Source organism: Trypanosoma cruzi, genomic scaffold, assembly GCF_000209065.1.
Source record: "Trypanosoma cruzi strain CL Brener 1047053517029 genomic scaffold, whole genome shotgun sequence".
Classification (NCBI taxonomy): domain Eukaryota; phylum Euglenozoa; class Kinetoplastea; order Trypanosomatida; family Trypanosomatidae; genus Trypanosoma; species Trypanosoma cruzi.
The window spans coordinates 68587-88824 of record NW_001849552.1 but is presented as its reverse complement, the minus strand read 5'-3'; the positions used below and the strand labels follow the sequence as shown (position 1 = coordinate 88824).

Below are 20238 nucleotides of genomic sequence, written 5' to 3'. Positions count from 1 at the left end.
TGGAGGTGGAGAGGTAGAGAGAGAACGAAGGAAAAGTATGTGAAAGTTGTTTTTCAGTTATGAGTGTGCCGCCCCTCCCTGCTTGTAGTTATTCTTGCATTTTGCGGTGGAGACGAGGCTGGGAAAATGCATGTGCGTGTGTGTGTTTTATGGTGTTTCATTGTTGACGTTTTGCCTCGAGGAGAAGTGCATGCGCCTCTGTGTGTAACTGGCGGGCTCTCTCTTTGCCCCCGCGAAATATTTTTGGCGAGTATGACGTTTACGTTTTTGCTGTGTGTGCGTGTTTGCCTATGTTGATTTTTTCCCTCTTTTTTAATTTCTTATTTGCCAGTTTTTTTTGTGTTTACGGCTTCGTTTCTTATATCATGTCGGACGTGCGTTGTTGTTTTCTCTGACTCTCTTTTTTTTTTTTTTTTGTTTGGCTGCTGCGCTGCTGGGATGATTTTTAGCTCCGTTCTGTCCGTTGATGCCTGTGAGGCCGGCGTACGAGTGGGAGCAGACGGAGGAGGAGGTGCTGCTGCGCGTCAGCATCAAAGGGTTCAAGAAGGAGGCGATCGACGTGTTCCTGTCGGATGTCTTGGTGAAGGTTAACGCGGTGCCCACGTATCTCCTCGTGCTGGACCTCCTGCGCCCCATCGACGCAGCGCGATCCACGTATTACATGGACCCAGAGGATCGCACGAATCTGCGTCTCCGTCTCCGTAAGCAGGAGCCCGGAATTTGGCCGGATCTCTGCATCCATGCGGACAAGAACGACGCGGCTGCCATTCGCGAGCGACGCTCCGCTGCCGTGAAGCGGGCGGAGGATGACTACAACCGTCGGCTGCAGGAGCGGGTAGGGAAGAGGGAGGAGGAGAGGCGGCGCATGACGGAGGAGCAGTGGGAGGTGGAGAAGGCGCAGCGGCGACTGATCGAGGGCCGTGTGAGGGAAGAGAGGGAGACGGCCGAGGCGGACCTCTACGTCTGGGAGGACGAGCAGAAAAAAGAGCGTCAGAAGCTACAGGGCGGACAGCAGTTTCCAGCAGCTGCAGCCATCCCACAGTCCCCCGCTGACATCACGCTGCCGCAGGCGGCGGAGGCAAATGAAACCGCCGCTCCGTGTGTGCGGCACCCCAGTACAGTTGTTGTCCCTGTAGAATTCACGCCAAAACTTGCTACAATGCCGACACGTTCCCGAGGGGAGGAAGATTACTATCGTCGAAGTCGGTACAAACCAACACGCATAGAGGACAGTCCCATGTTCTGGAAAGAACGTGCCGATAAGCACTATCGGCACCAGGAATGGCAGGCAGCAGCTGACGCTTACACGGAGTCAATCAAACGCGATGGTGCTTTTTTAACTTGCGTTTCAAACCGTGCCGCTTGCTTTATTCATTTGTTTGAATACAAACGGGCCATTGAGGACTGCACGCTGGCCTTGACTATGCTGTCAAATACTCCGGCAAGCGAATTGACGCAGGAGCGGTACCGCTATCTTATGATGAAGCTTCACGCCCGGCGTGGAGCGGCATATTGCTGGGGGCACTGTTGCGAGAAGGGCGTTGAGGATTTACGCATCGCATCGGCGTACTGTAATCCGGAGGAGGACGGGGACGTGTTGGCGGATTATCAGCTTGTGGAAAGCTATATGAAGGAGCGCGGCCTCTTGGAGACGAAGGATCCACTAGAGGAGAAGTTGCGGGAAGCATCCACTTTGTATTATAATGGAAGGTACGCGGAATCTGCGGCGGTGTACCGCGATGTGCTGGAGGCGAATCCATATGATGTGAAGGCGCGCAACAACTTGAGCGCTGTTTTGCTGCAACGAGGATTGTTTCGCGAGGCTTTAGAGGAGACCTCGCGTGTTCTAAGCTTTTGTCAGGAGGTTGCAGACGCCCTGAGTTGTGCTGGGGCTCTTTCCACGAACCTGTTGGATAGCGACGATGATGATGATGTTGGCTCCGCAGGGGGCGAAAATGCGGATGAGATGGTGCGACAGCGGAAAGCCGCGGCGCGAAAGGTGGGCGAGCGCAGCGGACATGTGTATGCGCTCTTGAAGGCATGTGTACGGGGGGCGGCGGCACACTGCGGTCTGAAGGATTACCGAAAGGCCTTGCAGCTGCTCGAACAGGCGGTGCGCATCACACCGTACGACGATGACCTTCAGGATGATTACAACCGTGTCGCAGAGAAGCTGCGAATGGAGACACTTATAGCTGCGTCCACAGCCGGGTCGTAGCGAAGATGGAAGAAGAGCGGAAACACACGAACAAACGGTAAAACAAACAAACAAACAAACAAACAAAAGATGATGATGATGATGAGAAAGGAACGAAAGTAGGAAGAGGAGACCTTAAAAAACAACAAAAGCAACAACTAGATTTCCCTTTTACAGTGTGCATGATCCAATACGACTGGCCAGTGGATGATGTTATTTTATTATTATTACTTTCTCTCTTTCCATGTATATATATATATGCATACATATCAGTGTTTGGTATGCCTTGATTGGTGGTTTTCTTGATTAGTCGTCTGCTTTTTTTTTTTTTTTTTTGTGCACAACTGTTTGTTTCATTCTCATTCCTTTTTTTTTTTTTTTTTTCTCGCAGTTCAGCAATCATCAGCCGATGATCGACGAAGAGGAAACGGGGGAGGAGATGACGCTAACTGGGGCGGAGCTCTTCCACTACCTCACAAAAAGAAACCAGCAACAACTGGAAGAAACCAGGAGGAAATTGCAGGAGTACGAGAAATTGCAAGAAGTCTTGCAAAACCTTACGGATAGGTGCCGCGTACCTGTTTTGGCGCCTGTTGCCGGTGGGATGGCGTATTTTGAGGCGACGATGGATTACACAAACAACATTCTGGTCCTTCTCGGTGACGGCTGGTTTGCTGAGCGCAGTGCAAAACAGGCGCGTGAAATCGCTGGTCGCCGTATCGACTTTCTTTGCCGTGAGGAATGTGCTCTTGTGGCGGAGGCGAGTGCGTTGATGCAGCGACAGAGTTTGTTTCTCGCGGAGGTCCCCAACGCGAAGCAGGCGATGTTGGAGGTGGAGGCATCAAAGGAGGATGCCCCTCACGGCTGGAGGGGAGGGGGTGGGGACTTGACGCCAACGGCCGTTGTTTCTGCGGCACCCCGAGGGGCGGAGGGGAGCGGCGACGGGGCAACGGAGGCACCGTGGCCGCCGGAGCTGAGAGATGGGGACTTGGCGGTGATCGATGAGTTGGACCAACTGACCGAGGAGGAGCTGCTGGAGATTGAGCGGGAGTTGGGGGAACGAATTGAGGATGACGAGCTGGTTGAGCGCATAATGACAGAGAGAATTATCGCCAAGAAGGAGAAGCGAGTGCGTGAGGAGTTGCGGAAGGGACGTGGACGAGAGGCACAACCCTCCGCGGCAGTAGAGGCTTCACAGGAACGGGAGGAAGCACAGCCGCCGCCACATTTCTCAAAAATTGTGACGAATTCTTCCCCTGTCTTTGACACACCAGGGGACATTGGCCGTGCTGCAGCCGTCGTGGTGAAGGAGGCATCCGCGGGCGATGTCAATACGGTGGACGCCGCGACTTCTTCACGGCGACGCGTCAGATTCCATGATGTTGTGGATGTCGTCCCACCGGAGGGTGCGGCTACCGCTGTGAAGTTGTCTCCTGCAGGCGGTGTGCTGGAGCGACCCTCCAGCCATAGCGTCGTGGGAGATGTCGTGGAGCGCCAGGTGACGGTCGCACCGTCTCCCACTCTTTCTGCTGTCGCCACCCTCGCTGACACCGCGCCGAAGAGGAAGTCACTTTTTCGGAGCGAAATTGAGCATGGCGCGAAGTAAAACGCACGCGGTTAAATGTGAAGCTTTTTTCTCGCAGAGGCTGGTTCATCCCTCTTTTCTATTCTTTTTTTTTTTTTCTTTTTTGGTTGTTGGCATCCTTTTTTTTTCTTGTTCTCTTTGGCTTTTCCACCTCCAAGATTCTCGATTTCCCTTCCTTGCGGCGCTGCGAGTGAGTGCGAGATGGAGCCGAAAGAAATGCAGGACGATAACTCCCCGCAATTGGTAGGCGTTGACGACCAAACGATGCTCCGCGACGTTTACCGCCTCCTCCTTGACAACAACCACACCACAGCGGAGCTGCTGGAAGATCTGGGGCGCACAGCTTTCTCTTCCGCACGGAGAAAACAGGACTCTGCCAGCAAACGCGTGAAAATATCTGAGGAGGTGACCGTATTCCCCGACTATCCCATTGAACAGTTGGACCTTCCGCTGGCGGTGACTCTATTGTACTACGCGGCCATAGCGGATGCACCAGTGAAGTCCGTGAACAGCCTCCTTTACTTGTTTGAGCTCCTTGGCGAACCGGCCCCTTCCCCCGCGCGTGGCAACCTGCTGTACGAGGAGGGGATGCAGCAACGAAAAAATAGCGCCAAATGGCGGGAGGAGCAGAAAATGCAACTTGAGGAAAAGGAGTTAAGGGAATGCACCTTCAAACCAACGATATCTGATTCCGCGAAGGAAATAGCCCCCAAGGGCCTCACTACCTTCATGGAGAGGTGCCTGGAGTGGAAACATACGGCGGCTTTGCGTCTGCAGAAGAAGGCTGCGCAGGACAGCATCAACCGTGGAGAAGATGAGTGGATGATACAATGGAAAATGGGAGAACGCAGCCGACAATTGCTTGAGGAGTTCAAAAAGAAAGGCAGGAGATGGCCCAAATTGTGGGAGCCCAAGAGTCCCAATCGTGCCATCGCCGCCCCGTCTTCCTTCTCCTTCATTGCTGCAGCTGCCGGGGATCAATTGACACCAGGTGCAGCCCAAGCCGTGTTGACGAATACAACTGAACAGCACGAGTCGGATATATTAGAGAAGCCCTTTTTTCACCCGGTGACGTGTGCATCGGTTGATGAGAAAATTGCTTTGCTGCAACACATGGGTGAGGACGAGACAACGGACACAGCAGGGATGAGTGAAAAGAGTGATCAAAGCAGGCGCAGTCTGCTCAATTCATACCTACAGCGTGTTGAGAGCGACAAGATGCGTCGAGAGGAAAAACTTGAGAAGTTGCGTATTCACTACGCCAAACTGGCGAATGAGCAGAAATACGAGAAGAAGACAGGCCAGCCCCTCTTTGAACCAAATGCACTACCAACGGTGGTGAAGGACGGTGTCCGCGTCAGTTTCAATGAACTCAACGGAGAAGAACAGCGGTTACTCATCAAGAAACTGCGGCAGCAGCACCAGGAGTACGTGCTCGCACGGTATTTTCGTGATGAGCGCGAGAGACGTGAAGGGAAACAACAACGCCAGCGAGGGCCCGACGAGGTGGTGGCCGATCTGCTTGACCAGGAGAAGAAGCGGCAAAGCCATGCTGAAGATGAGAGCACACCAGAGGAGACATTTCACCCAAAAATCAGTGCACGCACAAGAAAGATCGTGTCTAAAAAACTTTGGACACCTGTATATGAGCGACCCTTGCCGAAACGCACATCTCAATCATCGGAAAGTCCTTCCCCCTTCTCCCCAAACACAAAGTCGTTGGATGCGTGCTTCCAGCGCGTGTTGGCCCGTTCAATGGAGTGGGTTCAGAGGCGCAATCAGCGTGTGCAAAGCGCTCGTCTGGCTTTGGAGGAGAAGGCGTTGGCCGAGTGCAGGTTTCAGCCGAAGTTGGATGGCAGCTTCGATGTATCGTCTATCGGTGGTAGTTCCGTGCACTCAAGAATTGTCGACCAAGATGCCCTTGTGGCAAACGCCGAGGCAAGGATTTACACAGAGTTGGGGCTTCTGCGTTCTCAGGCAGCCCTTCGCGACGCGGCGTTCATCGGTGGCGTACGAGAGCCGCTTTCAGCCGTAACGTTGGCGAGTGCTCCGAGGCCTTCCCGGAGCAGCGTCGAGCGGTACGCACGGAGCCTTTCCGCGCTTGGATCCCCGGAGTATTCTTGGGGCAATCTCTCCCGGCGTTGCGGAGCGGGCCGCGGCACCGCAACTACCAGCGTTGATTACAGCAGCGATGTTTACGAAAGTCATGACAATGACGACGACTTTTCTGGTGACGCGGATGAAGTGCAGGGGCTCGCCGACTCATGGGCTCTCCTGGACGCACAGACAGACAGCATACTGAAGAACTGCAGGTACTACTGACGGCGGAGGCGAGGTGTGAAGCGACAGGAGTGCGACACCGTCGGGGAGGGGGGGGGGGGGAAGTCTCACGGGTTTCCCTCTTCTCACACCACATATTTTTTTTTTTGCCTTTTTGAAGGATAGCAACACACAAATAAGGGAGAAAAGGAGGGAAGGATGGGAGTAAATTAAAAAGGATCCCTTATCCGCTCCTATTTGTATCGCGCCTGGGGTGACTTGCACTTTGGGGTACATTTTGCGCTCCATGGCTTTTATTATTATTATTATTATTTTCCCTCTCTCTTTCTTTTGTTTTTTTTTCTTAAATATTTCCACTGTCGGTCTCTTTCATATCGTGTCTCATTCATGCGCTGCACAGGCCCGGAGCCCTCCGCTAATTGTCACCGCCTTCGCCACCCTGCCGTGTGTTGGCGTTGATACACGCGTTCACTGCACCCGGCCAGCATCATCTCCCTCCTTTTCCTTTTCTTTCTTTTTTGTACACGCGGCAGATCACAATTATAACTTTTAACCAACCCGCTTGTACGGACCGCCAACAACAAGAAGTGTTTTTGTTCCTGGAAGAACGGCAGCAAAGGAGAGAGAACACCGAAAGGAGGAAGAGAAAAGAAAAATAAAAGACAGGGCGACTGCAACAACAACAAGAGAAATGCCACCGCAAACGAAAGGAACGACATTCAGGGACAATGAGGAGGAAGAAGAGTTGCAGATTGAGGAGCCCGTTCCTATGAGTCCACTTATTTCTTTGCTGCACTTGCGCCACACATACGCTTCACAGTACGTGGATGAGTCCAAGCGAGAGGAGGCAAAGGCAAAAATACTAAAAGAGGCATATGACCACAACATGGCGCCCTATCTCCGCTTCATCTGTGAATCTTTTGCCTGGTCGCTCGAAGAGTGGAAAATGCAAGAAATGGATGCTATCAATGCAAAGAAGCTGGAAGAGTTGGACGCGCGCCTGAAGGATGCGCAGGAGAATCTTGGCGATGTGGAGGTCCGCGAGAGTCTCCTCGCCAAGTGTGAACACTTTGCCCGCATTGGCGACCTGCAGGAGTGCCTTAATTTTAACATGGAGTGCTCCGGCAAGACGCTGGCAGCAGGCCCGAAGTTGGATCTATGCTTTCAGCGTATTCTGTTAGGCATTGCCTTTTCTGATAATGAAATTGCCGCCAATGGTGTCCGTGATGCGCATCGGCTCATGAAGGATGGCGACTGGGAGCGACGGAACCGCCTCAAAGTGTACGAGGGCATCTACCATGTCTTTATCCGCGACTTTAAGCGAGGCTCTGAGCTTCTGCTTGACTCCATTTCCACCTTTGCCTCCAGTGAGTTGATGGATTTCAATGAGTTCATCCTCATCACTGTTGTCGCAAGCCTGCCGGTTCTGAGTCGCTCCGAGTTGAAGCAGCAGATTTTGGATAGCCCGGAGGTGCGGAGCGCCAATATCAAGGATGTTTTTCATCTTATCACAGTCATCTATAATTGTCGCTACAAGGAAGTGTTCTCTGCACTCGACACGGTTTGCCAGCATCTGCGAGGCATTGTTTACCTTTCTCAGCACGTGAACTACTTTTTTCGTGAGGTGCGAGTGCTGGTATTCACGCAGTTTCTGGATTCCTATAGCAGCGTCACGTTGAATTCGATGAGCGCAGCCTTTGGCATTCCCCCACCGGTGCTGGATAGCATGTTGGGAACGCTCATCTCGAATGAGCGTATTGCATGTAAAATGGACCGTGTCTCGGATAGCATCACTACTTACAGGGGAGATACGACGAACTTTGACTATCACCGCATTGTCAAGAATGGTGACTTGTTACTGAATCGCATTCAGAAGTTGTCCCGTCTGGCAGAGATGTGACTCACCCCTCTTTATATATATTTTGTTGTTGCTGACAGCCCAGTGGGAATAAATACACACACACACACATGATAGATGGAAATACCTTGCGCACAGTAACACATAGAGATGTATGTTTGTGTTTTCTCTTGTGTGTGTGTGTGTGTGTGTGTGTGTAGAGGCGGCTGTTACATTACGATAGCAGATGAATTCGTAAGATTTTGTGTCCCGTGTTTTCTCTTGCCGTGCTGACACCGGCCTCGTGTTTTCTTTTATTTCCACATATTTTTCTTTTATTGCGCGCCTTCCTCTTATTTATATTCATTTATTTATTTGCTGGCCTCTCTGCTCATTTCAGTTCTTGTACAGGATGGGTACGGGTGTGGTGAAGCGGAAGCCAACACCCTCCGCCCTTCGAAAGAAAAAGGCACATCAGCGTATCCGAAAGCAGCTACGGCGCAGGCTGGAGAAGAAGAGGCCAAACTGGAAGGCCGCCTTAGCGAGGGCATACGTTGGCCCCGGCAACAGTGGGAAGAAGAGGGAGCCCTTTGGGAAAAACAAAAGAAAGCGCCCACGTGACGCTGATGTTGACGGCGATGCTGCTGCTGCTGCTGATGGTGATGGTGACAATGATAATGATGGGGAGGTGCAAAGTGACGTGGATGAGGAGAAACAGGAGCGCATGAACCAGCGGGACCCGCTTGAAACACAACTGTTTCTTAAGCGACTTCCATTAGACACGTCCGAAGAGGAGATGATGAAGTTTTTTGAGTCCCGCTTTGGGAAGGTGCGCCGTGTGCTGCTTGTGCGCAACAGGGCGACCAAAACACTGGCGGGAACGGGGTTTGTTCACTGCGGCTCCGTCGAGTTGGCCGACAAGATATTTGAACATGCACAGCAGAACACCCGCGAGCTTGCCGCCGCCAACCGGGAGGAATGGCAGGAAAAGACGACGGACCTCTCGCACTGCCAGGCGAAACGCATGCGGTTCAAACTTCGCACCGATGCGTGCATGTTCCGTGATCCGTTTTTGAATATCCGCGAGACACGCTTCACGGTACATCGCGTGCTTTCGAGAACCGACTCACAGGAGACCTCCGCGGCACTGCAGAAAAAGAAAAAGCGGACAAAAGTAGCTGCCGATGACCCGCGTCACTTATACCTGCTTCGGGAGGGACTAATTCTTCCGGATACTCCCGCTGCTCGCGGCCTGCATCCACAATATCTTACCATGATTCAACAAGACTACGAGGCCCGCAAGGAACAGCTACGCAACAGCAACCTTTTTGTGAGCACCACCCGCTTGAATGTGCGCAACTTGCCGCGCACCATGTTGGAGAAGGAGGTGCGGGCCATATTCGCCGCCCCAGTGCGCTCCTTCCTCAAGGAAAACAAGGAGCATATGGACAAGGACAAGTGGGGCAAGTATGGCCCAATCAAAAACGTTAAGCTGGTAAAGGACTCCGCCGGCACTTCAAGGGGATACGCCTTCATTGAGTTTGTCAATCACCCAATAGCCCTGCACGCACTGCGCACGATTAACAACAACCCTACCATCTTTGGGGACAGGCGACGCCTGATGGTTTCTTTCGCGATTGAGGACATCAACGCCATTCAAAAACTGCAGCGTATGCGAGAAATACGGCGCCAGCATCAAACCCCACGTGGAGAAAAGAGCAATGAAGAGGGATGCATGGAGGGGCCCGCCGTGCATGCGGACGGACAGGGGCGGACCGTGGGAGGGAAACAAAAACAACAACAACCGCCCAATAAAATGAAGGGAAGGAAAGCGGCCACGGGGAATCGGATAATCGGCAGAACAGCGCCGGAGGAGTGAAAAGAAGGAGAAATAATAAAAACATCAAAAAAAAAGAAAAAACAGAACGAAGAGTGTGAAGAAGCGTTTATCTTCTTTTCCTTTTTGCTGTCCCCCCTTCTTTTTTTTTTTCTTTGGCATTGCTGTTTTTTTTTCTCTCTCTCCTTTTCTTCCCTTTTTTCCTGCTCCTGTCTATCCAGCTTCAGCCGAAGAGTGAGCAGAGTCGCCTCTCCCCGTTTCCATCCCAGCTGCTGGTGGTGGCGGTGGAAGAAAAAAAGAACAACAACAACAACAAAAGGGAAAAAGAGAAAAATCAAAAGAAAAAAAGGCAAGAAAAAAAAAAAAAATACGGGTGGAAAGAATCAGGAATTGGGTTTTGTTAGTTGGGCACTACTTTATTAGGGCAGATGTGGTCCAGTGAGGCCCCACCCGGGGGACCACCAGAGTTTCCAACGTTTCCGCTGCCGCCCGGTAACAACGGCGCCGCACAAAGCAGATCGTATCTTGCAGAAACGGGGCTTCAGGGTGTGGCGGCACAATATCCCTCCGAATCGCCCATTTTTCTTCAGGAGGCGCATACGCGGCGGGAGGAATACGCTAACGAGGCCGTTCAGGCCACGGCAGAGCACTGGATACATGAACAAGCACAGCGTGAGAAAATGAGGCAGACGGCCAGAATGGAAACCGGTTTTGTGTTTGGAGAGACGACTGGGAAGGAGGCGGAAGAGTGCGAGGGCTCTTTGGAATTTGTGACGGGGCCACCAAAATTTGTTGGGAGAATAATCTTGCTGTTAGCAGTGGGTCTCTTTGGAGCCATCCCTCTAATGTCCCCCTTCGCATTAACTGTTTTTCTGACGGGGTGTATTGTGACATATGCCGCGGATTTTGCAGGCTACCGTCGCGGTTGCATTATAGCGATCATAGGCACAAACGGATTATTTGGACTGTCTCTGTTTTTGTCTAACTTACATGCCTCCATTTCAAGTGTGGGCCCTTTATGTATGCTTTTGAGCCTGCTGGGATTACTCCTTATGGCAGCCATGGCCGCATTTCTGCATTTTCATTGGATGCAAGTTTCTTTTCCGGAGCTAATATGTTTTATGGAACGCTGCGTGCTTGGTGTGACCCCAATTCTTACATTGCCTTCTTTGTTGTCTACCGTCACGGCTTTGGTCGGATCTCGGCACGCTCCTGCCTGGTTTATGGTAGCCATGTGTGTGCTTCACAAGAGTTTTTATGGCCCCTTGGAAAGTAGCTTCCTTACGCGGCGAAGACTTGTTCGACTACGGCAGGAGAATGACAATGCCCCTGAAAATGAAATGGTAGAAGAAGTGGAGTCGGTGCAGGCGAACGGAAGGGCCGAGGCGATAGCATTTACTTCGCTGTTGGTGTACCTCCCGTTCTTGCTGTATATTTTATTTCAGAGCAGTTTTATCGATGCATGGCTGCCCAATACTCTCAATGCAGTTGGCATGATCTGCGGACCGGTTGCCTACATCTGCTGGGATCCGAAGCATAGCCTGTGGTTTCTGATATCAAAGAAAAAGAGTTTGCGAGATCGAATTGGGTACGATCCTCTCGGAGTACATGAGACCGTCAGCATGTATCGTAAACCATTTCTCATTTTGAGTGTGGCAGTCAGTTTGCATTGGTCTATCTATCGCCTACTTCATTCCCGTTACAGATTTTTTTTTAATGGGGTTCCTCCGCCATTTAATGGTGTCTGTTTGGCTTTTGCCATGTACTTGGGATTGTACGCGGGGTATCAAATAAAGACGCTACTGGATGCAGACACGCGGGGGGAAGATACACTTTCCTCTCGATATATGAGACGACGTGTATTTTCAGTAGGAGCAACCGCTTTGTCGTCTGTTTTTTTTGCACTGAGTGCGGGCGTCCCCGGGGCTTTTATGGTTCTCATGGTGCTCTGTGTGTCGTCCTTCAACCTTTTTCTGCTGGATCGTACAAACAGCGGACCAATGGTGTCATTCACCGTTTTCTCGAGTCTTCTGCTTATGTGGTGGATGTACCGCATGTTTTCGTTTATTGTTGTCGATTTGCATGTACTTGGGGAGTCCCTGACCGTTCCAACACCTGTGTTGGCGATGAGTGTACTGTGGTGCTACTTGCTCAGTTGCGTCGCGTTTACCTTGTCATTTTCAACGAACAAATTCCCGTTTGTCATTGCCTTATTTGTCCACTCTTTGCAGGTGGCATGGGTGGAACACGTGCTGTACTCTCAGAAGGAGGAGAATGTCTACCCCGCGGTGCTGGTGTTATTCACAACTGCCGTCGGTGTCCTGTTGGCCTCGCGGCTGTATAAAAATGAGACACTTGGAATACACGAGGCTGCCCTCATCGCGGCATCGTACGTTGCAAAGCTGCTGACATTTGTGGTGGAGGTGACGGGGTCATATTACCTCGCGGAATCGTCGGAGTCTGAAAAGCGGTATTACCACGCAATTGAAATTTCGGTCACCTGGTGGTCGGCGCTTTTTGCGGGTTTTGTTTTGGTGGTGTTTGAGCTCAAAAAGGGGAGACAACTTGAGAATCGCTACGCCCGTCATCTCACGGCGTTATTTGTGCTCAGCGCTTTGGCACTGACGGCAAGCACAACAAGAAATTTTCAGCGTGCGGTGTTTGAGTTTTTTGCGCAGACTCGCCTCGCCGATTCGAACAGTATTCACGTGATATTAGGGACCTCTTTTGTGTTTTTTGGCCTCATATCTCACCCATTCTTTTCCCGTCATGAAAATTTGCATCCATTCCTGTATTCCCTGCGGGCCGTGGCGCGTGGTGCTTTAGTGGTGGGCATTATTTTTCTCATTACACAACCCACAAGAATTACGGAACACGAAGTTGAATTTGAGTTTGATCTTGATTTTGTTGACGAGGATGTAAGCCGATATTGCTCCGTCTTGGGTATGATGCTTCTTGTCGCGGGAAGATTTGTTCCGATGAATTCAGTGCACTTTATCTTTCGTGCTCTCTATTGGTTTTTCACCACTGTCTTTCTCTCTGTTGGACTCGCCATGTACGTGCTTCCAGTGCCGACGCTTCTCCTCTTCTGTGGAATGTGCGGCTTTGTGTACTTCTCATTACTGACGCTGGACGTTGCACACTACCGCAAAATGTCTTATAATGAGGGGTGGATTGTTTACGGTGTCTCAGTTTGTTTTATGTTCTTCTCGTTGGTTATAACGGGACGCGTGAATTTGAAGGAGTATGCGGGAGACAATCCCCCTTTGGTTTGGGAGATTTACACAGCGGGGAGAAGTCGTCAACTCTCCGTGGCAGGTGTCACGAGTCTTTTTATTGCCATCATACTGAAGTTTAGGGTGAGCGGCAAGTCCCTTTTGCCCTGTGCGCTACCACTCACCTTGGAGCTAGTGGAGCAGGTGGGGCTGTTGGTGAACTACAGCACCGTCATCGCAGTGTCCGCCCTGACAACACACAACATTTGGCGCAACGGCAGTGAGCCTGGGCTACACGTCGCGACATCTCTTTTTCTTCTTCTGTTAGCAGATGACGGTGTACTCTTTACGGGTCTGGGACGTGGACAGTTCCGTTACTTCCCTGTGTTAGTCTACGTTCTCAGCGTGCTGTGGCTTTGCCTCATCTACGACGCGTACGCCTCCGGCCAGACGGCGGTGGGCGGGCTCTGGCAGTGCATTCGGTCTATCTTCTACGCGATGCCGGTCGTCCCATCACACGTCTCGCTGTTGCTGTTGTTGTGGTTCGGGAGAAAGCGTGGGGGGACGCCAACCTCCGGTGTCTTTGTGTTTGTTGTACTCGACATGTTGTGCCTGCTTCTCTCAACCCGCAAGACACTTCAGTGGATGGCGATTATCGGCGTCTGTGGGCAATGCGCTCGTCTTTTTGAGGCGCAGTTCTGGAAGAGGCGACTGGAGACAATTTTGTAAGCATCGAATACTGAGGGCGAGTGGTTGCAGACTCTCTTCACACACAAATGGAAAGAATGATTTCCAGTAGAGACTGGGGAGGGCGAGAGAGAGAGGAAACAAGAGGGGAAAAAGATCACAGACTTGCACAAAACCGGCTCTGCGAGGGTGGTGGTGGTGGGCGAAGGAAAACTGGGCGGTGGTGCCCGTCGCTTAATTCGGGGTAAACACATAAAGTCACTGCATTGCTGGTTGGTGATTGGTGCTGCTCTGCCAGGGTAGGTAGCATTAAGCGTAGAATTGGGGCCGCGAAGTAAATAGTGGGGCGTGTGAGAAGAAGGTGGGGACAGGCGACGAAGAAAAACAAACAGACAATAAAAACAATAAGAAAAAGGCGACAAAAAGGAAGAATTAGACCGAGAAGGAAAGAGAAGGGGAGGAGGAAAAAAAAAAAAAACAAACAGATTTGGAGGGAACCTCACGGATGGGTAACGAGGTGTGCTGCCGGCGTGTGACGTACTTGCATCATTATTTTTGCACGCAAATAGAGCAACGACTTTTGTTTTCTCTCATTTTCTACCGGGTGTTTTTTTTTTCCCCTTTTTTTTACTTCTGTCTGTCTCTCTCTGTGTGTGTGTGTTTGTGTTTGTGTTACAATATTGTTGACTTAACCTTTTTGCGCCTGTAAAAGTATCACCGTCTTTTTTTTTTTTTTTTTTTTTCTATCCGCGCCCGGTTATTTGTATGTGCTTCTGTCTGCAAATATTTGTATGGGGCAGTTATATCGTTCATGTATAATATACGCACACACACACACACATTTCTCTCGTTATCCTTTTATTTTTGTTATTCACGTTCTCTAGAATAGGGTGGCAGCGGCACTGGATTCCCTGTTTCCACGTGGTCGGAAGCGCGTTTTCTCAGCGGCTTCCACCCGCAACGAAGTGGTGCTGTCGCTTCCACCGTCATGGCGGGACGCTCTTGTTGAAGGGGAGAGAAGGCGACAGAAAAAGTCTCTGGACTCATCTGAGGAACGGCCGTCGGCGCCGGAGGTTTGCCTTTTGTGCCACGGCTTTAGACATGTACGGCCTGCGGAGTCACCCCGTATTGAGCCCGCGTTACTGCGTCGCACTATCCTTCATCCAAGTCCGCCTGCGTTTATGAGTGCGATATGCGTTGACCTGGAGACAACGGGGTTCTCTGCGCAGCGTGATGATGTTGTCTCCATCGGTGCGGTGGAGCTGCGTTGGGACGGGACGACTTTGCAACAATGGGTATTGGGCGCCCGATCGTTTTTCCGCACTGTGCGGCCATCGAAGCCCAGCAGTCACCAGGCGGAGGCGGTGCATGGCCTTTCATTTGAAATGCTGCGAGACGCACCACCACTCGAAGATGTCATCTCGGATTTCGCCGCGTTTCTCATTCAACTAGACGGCAATTTGCCGCAGTCGGGGCAGACGGAGGAAAACTATCGTGCCAAGCCCGGCGATTTGTCTGCCAAGAAACGTTGCACAGCGGCGACCACCGCCGGCTGTGTGCTCACGCTTCCGCCCGTCATTGCCCACAACGCGAATTTCGATGCCTCCTTTCTGCAGCGTGCGGTGTCGAGGGCCGGTTGGCGGGTGGTGTGGGATGAATATGCCCCGCTTACGTGCACACAGTCGATGTTTCGGGCACTGTACTCTCACCAGGCGGCCGACTTGTCACGTGCGTGCCAGTTCTGCGGCGTTGACACTTCGGGAAGGGATGAGCGACACGACGCGCTGCACGATGCGCAACTCTGCGGGCGTCTTTTTCTTCGACTGGCCGAGAAGTGGCCCTCTCGTCGATGAGTGACCCGCTCCTCCATGTGTTTTTTTTTTTTTTCTTTCATCCGCCTCCGTGTCCGGAGTGAAATGCCAACAACAAACAGCGAAAGGCTAAGCGATGTACTGTGGAAGAATGAGCGGTGCATGGCCGTTTTTGTTTTCTTTATCAAAAGAAAAAAAATAATTTTGCAATCACTACTCTTTTTTTTCTTTTTATCAATAACTGCAGCCGAAGGGAGGTTCACCTATACACATTCACACACACACACACACACACACAGGGAGAGAGAGAGACGGGCACACGCTGTGAAAGGACGGGATAAAAGAACGTCACTGCATTACAACGCGTGGCTTGAACATCCGGTGTGGTGAAGGAGGAAAGAATCAAAGCGGGGAAAAAGAATATATATATAAAAGGACTTAAGGTGGGAGGGCGAAGAGAAGAGAGTTGATCAACTGGCTTTCAGATGACAGAATTGCGGCGTATCACTACAACGCACGTGGATTGGGCTTCTTTCGCTTGTGGCAACATCTTGGCTATTTCTACAGGGCGAAACCGACGCCGTAGTATTCGTGACAGCAGGGTGCTTCTAATCTCTGCCAGCGGCACAGTGTTGGCGGATGTAAAACTCACGGATGGCATTGGGGACGTGATGGATGCAGCGGCGGACAATTCGGCAAATGTGGTGGTCTGCTGCGCATGTCGTGGGTCCGGCCGAAATCAGAGGACGGCACTTGTGTTCATCTCAGGTTCACAGGTGTTGACGGTGCATGAATTGCCTCCCGTGAAGAAGAGTGTGGAGGCACCACGCCACAGTGTGATTTGCCTTCGTGTGGGAACTCAGGATGTTGCTGTTTATTCTCTTGGAACGGGTGAATTATTTGTATGCGTTCGTGATGGCGCCGAGCATATGGTGCATAATACGCTGTGGGACTTTGAAGACGCCCGCGTGATGCGTGTGGTTCGTGGTCGCCATTCTTTGGAGGTGCTTGCTCTACTGGACGACGGCAGCGTGGCGTTGGTTGAGGTGCGTGAGGATGAGGATGGGTTTCTGGAGGGGTGTTGCCGTCATCACCTGCAGCTTTCGTCAACTGCCGTTCCGACACAAGCCGTTTTTGCGTGTGGATTGACTTTGTGGGTACTGTGTGACGATCTCTCATTATTCGGGTATTGGTTTCAACCGCCTGTCTCTGGGGAAGACCCCGAACCAGTGCGTTTTTTCAGCGAGCAGTTGTTTCCCCCAGAGGAGACGGAGAATTCGGTGAGGGCACTTATGGCTGGTGAGACTCGCACATGTGGGGTTCACATTCTTTTCCAAACCCCAAAGGCGGTTCATTTTAGAACCCTTGCGGTGCATATCCCCAACGGGCCGTACCAGTTACCATCCCCAGCCACCGAGTGGTCAAACGGCGTGCTTCTCTGGAGTGGATACATCCACAGTTTCCTGTTTAGGCAATGTGGGTATGAGTTGCTTGTTCAGAGCGAGTTGGGTGGGTCTCCACTGAGCATGATGTCGTTGAGGCAGAACTCAAGTATTCTTACTTTTGGGGAATTACAAACTCGACTGCTGAGTCATCAAGTCGTCCGTGCTGCACCACTGGAGCTCGCGGGGCTGCGGGAGAAATGCGAATTGGGTGTACAAGAGCTTGAATCAGTGGCCGCTAACGTGTCTGATTTATACGCCACAGAGAAGGCACTTTCCCAGTTGCTTCACTTGCAGCACGCTTTGGTGGCCACCCTCCACCGCGAACGTGAGCTTAACAATGAGGTGCAATCATCTCAAAGCGTATCCATGCATCTTATTAAACGACTTCACATTGTTTACATCCATCTGTCCATTTATCGACTCCTGTGCTCCACGGGGTTTGAGGACAAGCTTGACGTTTCACTCCGTGAGGCACTTAGACTAGAGGAGGCACGACATGCTTCTTGCGTGTGCCAGGCAGATTTGCGCGCTCGGTTTGAGCAGGAGATGGATTTGACGTCTGTTTCAACCATGGGGACACTGAGCATGTGGGGGTCTCCTGACACAGCACCAGTCATGTGCATTGATGTCATCCTCTCGCAGCTGAGCTGCTCAGATCTCTGTTCGTTGAGGAGCGTTGTTCAGCAGACGACGACGATGGTTCCAGCGGTGGCTCTTCTTGTGCTTTACTGCAACCATGCAAAGAAACAGCAAGAAGGGGAACAGCGGCAGGCGGAGGAGAAGGGGTCGACGGCGGTACGGTATGAGTTTGCTCAACGTGACTCTGTTCGTGGGGAATTTTTAGAAACCTTCTGTCTGCCGCTCACCATGGACTTCTGGGCCTACTTGTCGTTTGTGGCGGATCATTGCCTGAATCCTGTCGATGTTGGCGCTGCGTACGGTGCTGGGTGTCCGCCGCTGATGGACCTTGTTCCTGGCCTCATTAACGGGTTGACGTACAGTGGAGCGTATGAGTTGGTATTTCAGTTGACTGGAATTGTGCTCACGCTTTCCAGTACCAGGGAGATGGATCCATCGGTGGCTGTGAAACTTCTCTTTTTGGCATACAGGCGTGGCAACTCCAAGGTGCTGGAGGCGTTGTACCGGCGGTCCCGCGGCACGGTCTGGGGGAATGCAGCGACCCACGCCCTTGGTTTGGCGGCATTGCAGACGGAAAGCGTGAAGCTGCTGAGCGGACTCATTACACCACAGACCCCAGAGGAGACCGTTGTTGAGTCTATTCTCCGGCGTTGCCCAAACCCCTCCATGTCGAACGTGCTGCTGATGGAATTCTACATCCTTATGCGGCGCTATGCGGACGCACTGAAGATGTGTGAGAAGACTGTGTCTTGCCATTCGATAGACGCTCAGCGTGTGCAGGTGATTGCGTCACACTTGCGTAGTCTTATGCCAAACGGCAACGCATCGTACGGTCTTTTCAGGGGCCTTGACGGCGGGGAAAATGTGCTTCCGCCAGGTCCCGACGCCTATCATTCCCGTTCTTCACTTCGTCGTGAGCTGCCGCCGTTGATCCCTTTTTACTCCGCTGCCGTCTCTGGTGACCCGCTGAGGAGCGAGGAACAGGAGCTTGAAGAAGACGTTGCCCGCACAGTGGCTCACATTTCTTCGTGGCGACATGACAAGAGTCCATTAGACGCATTCGGGGGCAGTGTGCGGCGCGGCGTGACTGCGATGAAATTCACGCCCACACCAGTGGCCTCCCTGGGCATTTTTCATGACGGGGCGCGTAGCGTCTCCCTTCCTGGCAGAAGCCTCACCCCACAACAGCAGCAGTTGCCGTCAGAGCCATCCATGTCGGTAAGGAGTGGCGCAGAGGGTCATAGTACGATGGGCGCATCATCAACAACGCTGCCACCACGCGCCGTTGCCGCCGTATCGCAGGAGTACGAGCCGCTTTACTGCGAGGTCATTCTTAAGCGTAGCAAAAAGCCGTGCCGGCGGGAGCGACCGTGCAAATACCACGATAATGTGCGCAAGTGATGTCGTGGCTCGTGGTGCGGCCAGACAGTCGCGGCGAAATGGGGAGGAGGACGATACTCGAAGAAATGGAAGAAAATTAAGGAAAAAGCAGCCATACACACATGGGGAGAATATGGGGGCAGAATGAATCAAAATATATACGCGGGAGGCCGCAAAGGGAGCTCTTAGGGGACCAACACGCTCAGATTAAAAAACAAAAACAAAAACAAATTAAAACAAAACAAAAATCTAAATGGAACACAACAAATGTGTGTGTTTATATATGTATTTGTGGGGAGGAAATAAGTATTGCAAGGGGACATGCAAAAAAAATAATAATAATAACAATAGGCGGATGGAACTGCTGGTGCGGCGCCGCGGCATTTATAGAGACATATTTGTTATCCACCTTTCTTTCTGCGGCGTCTCTTTACATTTCCCTCCGTGCGCGTCGCCCGAGGTATGCGTGTGTGTTAATCTTTGACTTTTCAAGGCACCCCGCTTTCTTTCTCCCGCTCCCTCCTTCCCACCGCCTGCCTTTGATTCCATCCGTCAAATTGCGGTGGGAAAATCGCTTACTGCGGGAATCTCGCAAAGTTTGAGTGCTTTTTTATACTTCTTGTCTTTTTTTTCACTCTTTTTTGCTCTCCATTCGTCTTGTAGTTTTTTTTTTTCTTTTTTTAGAGGGATTGACCTGCCGCAGTGGCCAAGTGGAGTGGCGTGGGCTGCGTGGCGTCGTGAAGGCGTGATAGCTGCAAATATACACGCGCTTATATATATAGACGCACACATACACGCATACCCATTGCGGTGCACGGACCACTTCCTTCTTGGCGGACCGACGACGCAGTCCACGTGACTGTTCTCTGGAGAAAAAACCGGTAATTAACACCACGAGGAGAAGAAGAAGAAAAAAAAGGAAAGGAAAGGAAAGGAAAGGGTTATAACATATATAAATATATACGCACACATACACAAAGATATATCTATCTTTCTATCTATCTTATTAGCAGTCGAGAAAATTATTGGAGCAATACGCAGACAACAACAACAAAAGCAAAAGAAGACAATTGGAAGAACAGAAGAACAGACAAATAAAAAAAAGAAAAGCAAAAGCAAAAAAACAAAAAGAAAAGTGAAGTAAGTGAGGGGCTGTGGAAAAAAATAAGAAAGAAGAAGAAACCGGACATTGGGCTGGTGTGAGGGTGTGGTGTTAGGGCCACGGAAATACGTTCAGCAAATTAATATTGGGGCTCATTATTATTATTATTGCCTAACAAACGGAGGCGCTGCAGGAAAAGACGTGCAGTTTGGTGTCAGTCCAG

The 20238-nt window shown here is 51.4% G+C and overlaps 8 protein-coding genes across 8 annotated transcripts, besides 19 other annotated features; all 8 read left to right on the top strand.

Annotated features, from left to right (window-relative positions):
- Positions 1-6716: part of a sequence feature (heterozygous, non-Esmeraldo-like haplotype) that runs on past the window's edge.
- Positions 467-2218, top strand: Tc00.1047053508707.120 (hypothetical protein, conserved; the record flags this gene model as incomplete). The annotated part of the gene is made up of 1 exon (XM_815614.1): positions 467-2218. The coding sequence occupies one exon, from the start codon at positions 467-469 to the stop codon at positions 2216-2218; it is 1752 nt and encodes a 583-aa protein (XP_820707.1).
- Positions 2239-2285: a microsatellite.
- Positions 2516-2583: a sequence feature (A-rich).
- On the top strand, positions 2607-3803 carry Tc00.1047053508707.110 (hypothetical protein, conserved; the record flags this gene model as incomplete). The annotated part of the gene is made up of 1 exon (XM_815613.1): positions 2607-3803. One exon carries the CDS (start codon positions 2607-2609, stop codon positions 3801-3803), a length of 1197 nt encoding a protein of 398 aa, XP_820706.1.
- Positions 3856-3922: a sequence feature (A-rich).
- Tc00.1047053508707.100 (hypothetical protein, conserved) lies at positions 3984-6104 on the top strand (the record flags this gene model as incomplete). Its single annotated transcript, XM_815612.1, has 1 exon — positions 3984-6104. One exon carries the CDS (start codon positions 3984-3986, stop codon positions 6102-6104), a length of 2121 nt encoding a protein of 706 aa, XP_820705.1.
- Positions 6356-6375: a microsatellite.
- Positions 6717-7286: a sequence feature (haploid, Esmeraldo-like haplotype).
- Tc00.1047053508707.90 (proteasome regulatory non-ATPase subunit 7, putative) lies at positions 6754-7962 on the top strand (the record flags this gene model as incomplete). Its single annotated transcript, XM_815611.1, has 1 exon — positions 6754-7962. The coding sequence occupies one exon, from the start codon at positions 6754-6756 to the stop codon at positions 7960-7962; it is 1209 nt and encodes a 402-aa protein (XP_820704.1).
- Positions 7287-7494: a sequence feature (areas merged during assembly that could not be assigned to a particular haplotype. This can correspond to areas where the two haplotypes were merged or to regions with more than two copies in the genome that were merged during assembly.).
- Positions 7495-20238: part of a sequence feature (heterozygous, non-Esmeraldo-like haplotype) that runs on past the window's edge.
- Positions 8092-8118: a microsatellite.
- Positions 8312-9778, top strand: Tc00.1047053508707.80 (RNA-binding protein, putative; the record flags this gene model as incomplete). The annotated part of the gene is made up of 1 exon (XM_815610.1): positions 8312-9778. One exon carries the CDS (start codon positions 8312-8314, stop codon positions 9776-9778), a length of 1467 nt encoding a protein of 488 aa, XP_820703.1.
- Positions 8517-8610: a microsatellite.
- Positions 9845-9938: a sequence feature (A-rich).
- Positions 10025-10104: a sequence feature (T-rich).
- Tc00.1047053508707.70 (hypothetical protein, conserved) lies at positions 10165-13680 on the top strand (the record flags this gene model as incomplete). Its single annotated transcript, XM_815609.1, has 1 exon — positions 10165-13680. One exon carries the CDS (start codon positions 10165-10167, stop codon positions 13678-13680), a length of 3516 nt encoding a protein of 1171 aa, XP_820702.1.
- Positions 13992-14124: a sequence feature (CT-rich).
- Positions 14361-14381: a microsatellite.
- Positions 14820-15491, top strand: Tc00.1047053508707.64 (exonuclease, putative; the record flags this gene model as incomplete). The annotated part of the gene is made up of 1 exon (XM_815631.1): positions 14820-15491. One exon carries the CDS (start codon positions 14820-14822, stop codon positions 15489-15491), a length of 672 nt encoding a protein of 223 aa, XP_820724.1.
- Positions 15717-15747: a microsatellite.
- Positions 15935-18934, top strand: Tc00.1047053508707.60 (hypothetical protein, conserved; the record flags this gene model as incomplete). The annotated part of the gene is made up of 1 exon (XM_815608.1): positions 15935-18934. One exon carries the CDS (start codon positions 15935-15937, stop codon positions 18932-18934), a length of 3000 nt encoding a protein of 999 aa, XP_820701.1.
- Positions 19124-19161: a sequence feature (T-rich).
- Positions 19520-19595: a sequence feature (A-rich).
- Positions 19815-19853: a microsatellite.
- Positions 19996-20049: a sequence feature (T-rich).